The sequence below is a fragment of the Ostrea edulis genome, chromosome 7, assembly GCF_947568905.1.
Source record: "Ostrea edulis chromosome 7, xbOstEdul1.1, whole genome shotgun sequence".
In the NCBI taxonomy this organism is placed as follows: Eukaryota; Metazoa; Mollusca; class Bivalvia; order Ostreida; family Ostreidae; genus Ostrea; species Ostrea edulis.
In genome coordinates, this window is record NC_079170.1 from 74,122,669 (window position 1) to 74,128,748 (window position 6,080).

The 6,080-nt window shown below is 35.6% G+C and overlaps 1 protein-coding gene across 4 annotated transcripts in view; it reads right to left on the reverse strand.

Annotated features, from left to right (window-relative positions):
- The window catches only part of LOC125653620 (uncharacterized), a 32,863-nt gene extending 27,475 nt beyond the window's left edge, over positions 1 to 5,388 (reverse strand). For 2 of the 4 annotated variants that reach the window (XM_056145339.1, XM_048883191.2), the window contains exons 1-2: positions 5,247 to 5,388; positions 2,557 to 3,196 (exon numbers count right to left, since the gene is read on the reverse strand). In XM_056145339.1, the coding sequence (XP_056001314.1) occupies positions 2,557 to 3,169 (613 nt within the window). In that variant the 5' untranslated portion in view covers positions 3,170 to 3,196; positions 5,247 to 5,388. Of the gene's footprint in view, positions 1 to 2,556; positions 3,197 to 5,238 lie in introns of all 4 variants that reach the window. The other 2 variants (XM_048883190.2, XM_056145340.1) reach the window with 2 other exon arrangements.
- Positions 5,389 to 6,080: the final 692 nt, after the last annotated feature.

Genomic DNA, 6,080 nt, shown 5'->3' on the forward strand with positions numbered 1-6,080 from the left:
ATAAGGCAAACACGTTATTAGAAAAAAGCATATATTTAGCATTTTTGGTCACAATGAGTTACCTCCCTTTGCACCTGTCCTCCATTAAATACTACGTGATTGTAACTCTTTCCTTCAATTTGAACAGGTTATTGCTAGTTAACTTGTTTACATTATTTTATGACATCACATATTTTTGCCATACTCACCAAAATGAAAATAAATGTTTGTATTTTTTAAACCTTGCTTAATTAATCCAGGAAAACTATTCAAAGTCTTTGGAAAAGTGAGTAAAATTGTTAATTTGTCGATAAATATTTCACCCAAATATGTAAATAACACCTCATAATAACAAGTAACACTCTACTAAGCTCCGCCTGCTTCAACAATTATCGTCCCGTGGGGATCGGGGTTAAAATATATCCCCAGTGCCCCTTGCTTGTCATAGGAGGCGACTAAATGGGTTGTTCCTTCGGGTGAGACTGCAAAAGCTGAGGTCTTTTGTCAGAGCAGATGTGGATGACAAAAACCCCTCCCTGCCTTAAGGTCATAAGTGCTGAGCAAATATAGACATCCCAATATGAGCTTAATATATTCGAGAGGATGTTAAACAGTATACAATCAATGATCAATAATTGTTTATTGGAGTCTGTGCACTACATATTCTTTTACATCCTGAAAATGAATCAGTCTACCAAGTTTGATCTATGTCAAACAAAGGGTTCTCAAGATAATGAGCGAACAATATATTCTTAAGTCCAGTTTAACCACTGACCTTAGACCATGTGACCTCAAAAATCAATAGGGGTCATTTTCCCTGAAGTCGTATCAGCGTACCAAGTTTAATGTATGGCAAGCAAAGGGTTCTCAATATATTGAGCAAACAGTATATTCTTATGTCCAGTTTGACCCTTGACCATGAGACTTCAAAATTAATAGGAGTCATTTTCTCCTGGAGATGTACCAGTGTACCAAGTTTGACATCTGTCAAGCAAACAGTTTTCAAAATACTGAGAGGACAGTATATGAATATGTCCAGTTTAACCCTTTACCATTGACCGTGTGACCTAAAAATCAGTAGGGGTCATTTTCTCCTGACGATGTACTAGTGTACCAAGTTTGATGTCTGTCAAGCACAGGGTTCTCAAAATATTGAGCGTACAGTATATTCCTATGTCCAGTTTGATGCTTGACCTTTGATCATGTGACCTCAAAATCAATTGATATGGATCTTCCCCAAAAGATATACCAGTGTACCAACTTTGATGTCTGTCAAACAGATGTTTCTTTAGACATTGATTGGTAAGTATATTCCTGTGTCCAGTTTGACCCTTGACCTTTGACCATTTGACTTCAAAATCAGTAGGTGTAATCTACCCTTTCGGATGTACCCAGGAATTTTTTGGGTCTGTAGGGGGCCGAAATAAGGCCCCATTACCAATGCTAAAAAGCATTTGCTTTGAAATTCCAAAACAATGAAAGCAAATCAAGCAGGGTAACCTTATTGTTCATAGATCTTCACAGGCCCACAATACAATATTTACTTCAAAATTGTTAAGTAAACCTAATTTTTTGGCCTCTGCATATTTGAATGTAGTAAACTTTGACCAAATTGAAATTCAGAAGGAGGCTTAATGAACTCAGGATTGGTTTTCTCCCCATTTCTTTGTATGTTGATGTATGTCAAGCAAATGGTTCTTAAGATATGAAGTGGACAGTATATTCCTCTTTCAGAGTAGACTGACCCTTGACATTTGACCTGAAAAACAATAACCAACCAACATATGAAATATCATTACGACCAAGTGAATGGTTCTCAAGATATTAAGCAGACAACATGTGGTCTACCGACCGACTGATACATGTAAGTGCAAAGGAATATGCCCCTCTTCTTTGAAGATTGGCATAAAAATAACAATAATGTGTTATTTCTTTAAAATATATAGTCCTAATACTAATCCACCCCTGGTATATTCAGTGGTCTGTGTTTGTCCAACTCTCTATCCTGTATTGCTTATAGGAGTTATGGAATTGATCACTGTTCATTATCTTCACCTTTCATATAATAAATTTTTTGCGTAAAATAACTTATTCATATGTACGTTTATTTTTCATTATGCCCCTGACTGTTGAATAGGTAAGATTGTTACCAAAAGTAAGTCAAACTTCCACGTCAAGGTCACAAGTACACACGCCATTGAATCATATGAAAGGTCTTTCCGTAAAGAATGTATACACAAAAAATGAAAGCCCTAAATTAAATAGTTCAAGAGATATTTCTAAAGATTTTTCATATATATTGTGGGCCACTGTGGTCCTACTCTGTCCCAATCAGCCATGAATTTAACAAACTTAATATGCTGTATGTCAGGAAACGTTAGTGTAAATTTGTACTTTTAATGAAAATTTCAACTTTTCTGACTCAGTGGTTCTTGTGGTTTTTAAAGCGTTTTCTCTAATGTGACAGCAGCCTACTCAGACCGCCATGATATTAACAACCTTGAATATCATCTATTTCAGGAAGCTTTCATATACATATTCAGGTGAACTAAAAACTGATTACAGAATTTGACTTACTCTCAAGATTGACCACTATTTCCCTGGTCGTCTTATCTTCCTCCACCTGCTTCCTCAGTTCTTCTTCGTAATGTAGGTCATTTTCAGGGTCCATCGACTCATGACGTAGGAAATCCACCGCCTTTTCATATTTGTTTCCATTCATGAGGAAGGAATCCAGATCTACCATTGTCGATCTAATGGTTGACCAAATGGAGGTAAAGTCCGCGTTGGACATGAACGGATCACATGAATGAACACAACGATTCCGGACCAATCGAATCCTCTCGATGTTGGCAGAGAGACTCGTGTCATGGGGGTCAGGATCGTTGCCCCAGCCATTGGAATGAGGAGATATGTTGGTTATGTTTCTCAATAAGATATACAATAATGATATGTCAATGTCATTATATCTTCCCATATAATTTCCATTCTTGGGTAAAATGAGGTCACACTGAACAGCCGTCAGACGTGGAAGATTGAATTTGTTTTGTTTGATGACATGATGGAATGTGTGTGGTGGAACTTCTTGACGTAGTACGTCACGGAGTCCATCCGTACAGGGACCGAGCACAACTCGACACGTTCTGTTTGCGTTCGTTGTCTCTGGTGTCGATGTATATGAACTCGCCATGACCTTCTATCAAGTTAGGACACTAAACTGTGAAGAAAATTAAAACATTATTACTGTAATGTGCGACTTCTCCCTAACAAATGTTACTTTAATGCATGTTTAGAATAGCGTAGTGTGTGATTTGTATCTATTAACAGTTATTTCAATGAATGTCTGGAATAATGTAGCTCTGTTACAAAGTAAATATCTACCCTTATAAAGACTGGGACTGAACTATCATACATTCTTCTCATACTGACTTCTCGTGACGTCACCTGAATATCACGTTACACTTTATTTTTGGACAAAATCATGAGACCCTATTTATAAACAAAACCGTACATGCACAAGGATTAATAACCCCCGAAACATTAATTGATATACCGAAAAAGAAATGAAAAAATCCCTTGCACTTTACAAGGTTAAGATTAACCACGAAAACTACATGTAAGTAGTTCCCTACTAAAAACTTCCTTCCAATGCATACTTTGTATGAATTTACCACAGGTACACGCCATTGACAGAACTGAATGAGTATTGAATTACAACATCAATGTAACAGAACTGTGTGAGTATTGTATTACAACATCAATGTAACAGAACTGTGTGAGTATTGTATTACAACATCAATGTAATAGAACTGTGTGAGTATTGTATTACAACATCAATGTAACAGAACTGTGTGAGTATTGTATTACAACATCAATGTAATAGAACTGTGTGAGTATTGTATTACATCATCAATGTAACAGAACTGTGTGAGTATTGTATTACAACATCAATGTAACAGAACTGTGTGAGTATTGTATTACAACATCAATGTAACAGAACTGTGTGAGTATTGTATTACAACATCAATGTAATAGAACTGTGTGAGTATTGTATTACATCATCAATGTAACAGAACTGTGGGAGTATTGTATTACATCATCAATGTAACAGAACTGTGTGAGTATTGTATTACAACATCAATGTAACAGAACTGTGGGAGTATTGTATTACAACATCAATGTAACAGGACTGTGAGTATTGAATTGCAAACCAATCTAATAGGAAAGGAGACGATTTCTAGCTGGATCAACCTCAAAAATCGAACCCAGAACCCCAGTATTACTAGTCAGATGTTTTCCCCACTGAGCAATCCAGCCCAATATCCACTGTCCTTATAGATTAAACCACTGTTTATCTTTTTTTTATTCTGAACCAACAATCACTGCATTATGAGTTGGGTGTTTTAACCAGACTACCCACTGTTTAATATTGAATATCTTTGAGTGACCAGTTTGAGAAACTGCCTTTTAAATCGCCACCCTCTATAAATTTGGTCCGCATTCATTTTATATCCTATATTAAATTTGAAAGCCAGTTGTTGAATTACAAGAGAGATACAGAGCATAGGTTAGATATAATAACTAGAAAAAGTTTTATTTAAAGCAGATTTTTCCCAAGTTACAAGTTAATTATAAACACAATAAAACACTTTCTAGTATTTGTTACATCTCATTTTGTTTTAAACATGCTATTTTCTATTAAGCAATCTATATGGCACTAGCCTTGTTTACATAACAAAGAATTGTGAGTGCTGTAACTTGTAACTTTACAACTGACATTCATTGTTTGGTTGACCATTAGAAATGCTTTAATTAAGCTTTGTAAACAATAAAAATTAGATTGTAATACGTTCAAATACCTCAGTTAAGCATTGTAAACATTCAAAAAGCCTTAATGGAAAAATAAAATTTGAAAACGTTCAGTATAAATCGTGCCCATGCCCCTTTAACACCCAAGCACCTGTGTATAAAACCACAGGGGCTAGTCTTCTCAAAATCTTACACCATCTGTTCTATAACTACACGGGCCTCTGTGATAAAACCTTACAGGATTTTAGGGTACGGGTTTTTCGATTTTTTTAAATTGATATTTTTAAGCCTAAGTAGTCTGATTAAAACCGCTCCGTCCTGACGAGTGTAGGGAGAAAGGGGTGGTTTTACTCATACTGTAGCCCAAGGACCTTCCACTCCTGGAGAAATCAAACCGAAAGTTAAATTGCATTTCGTTCTCTTCTTTATTTTCTTCTTTAATGTATTTACCTATTTACTTGTTTGTATCGTCATTGATAACTGTATGTCGTTTTGTTATTAACAGTCAGCTCCCTATGTTCTCCACAAACTTCTCTGATCCACAAGACATTTCAGGTTCCTAACGACGCTATTTCCACAAGTGGGTGTAAAAGTAGTCCCGGGGTGTTGGTAAAATAGGTAATAAAATCCACCGCCGGGCAGAACCGATTTCCGGTGCTAGGAATTACGGCAATACCCGCGGAAACCCCCCCCCCCCCCCCCCCCCCCCCAAATTTACACTATATCCAACACTGCATCACAATACCCACGGGTTCCTATTAGAGTGGTTCATAAATTGTATATTAAAATCAAAATACTGAAAGTATACTGAGAGTCGCTAGACTTGGCTTGTAATATATACATGTACAAATTATGATAGTACTATTAACATATCAGAACAAAATGTTAAATCATTTGCTGCAATTCCTAAGTAAAGAAAAGAGTGAAATATTGGAAATTTGGAACACTTTTCTAAACAAATATAAATGCATGCTATATTAGTATCTAAGATGGGGATTTCCTTACGAAATATTTTTCATGAAATGGAAAAATGAAAATGTTGTATAGTAATTCATATTGTTGTTCGAGTTAGTTCCATCCTTATTGTAAAAATGATTTATAATGTAATGGGACTGTTAAATCAATGAAATAGCCGCATCATTTTTCAGCGATCTCTCTCTCTCTCTCTCTCTCTCTCTCTCTCTCTATATATATATATATATATATATATATATTATATATAAAGTGCACCTTTTTATTAAATGACATCTAAGAGAAGAATATTTTGTTTTTCCTCAACACAATGTTACTAC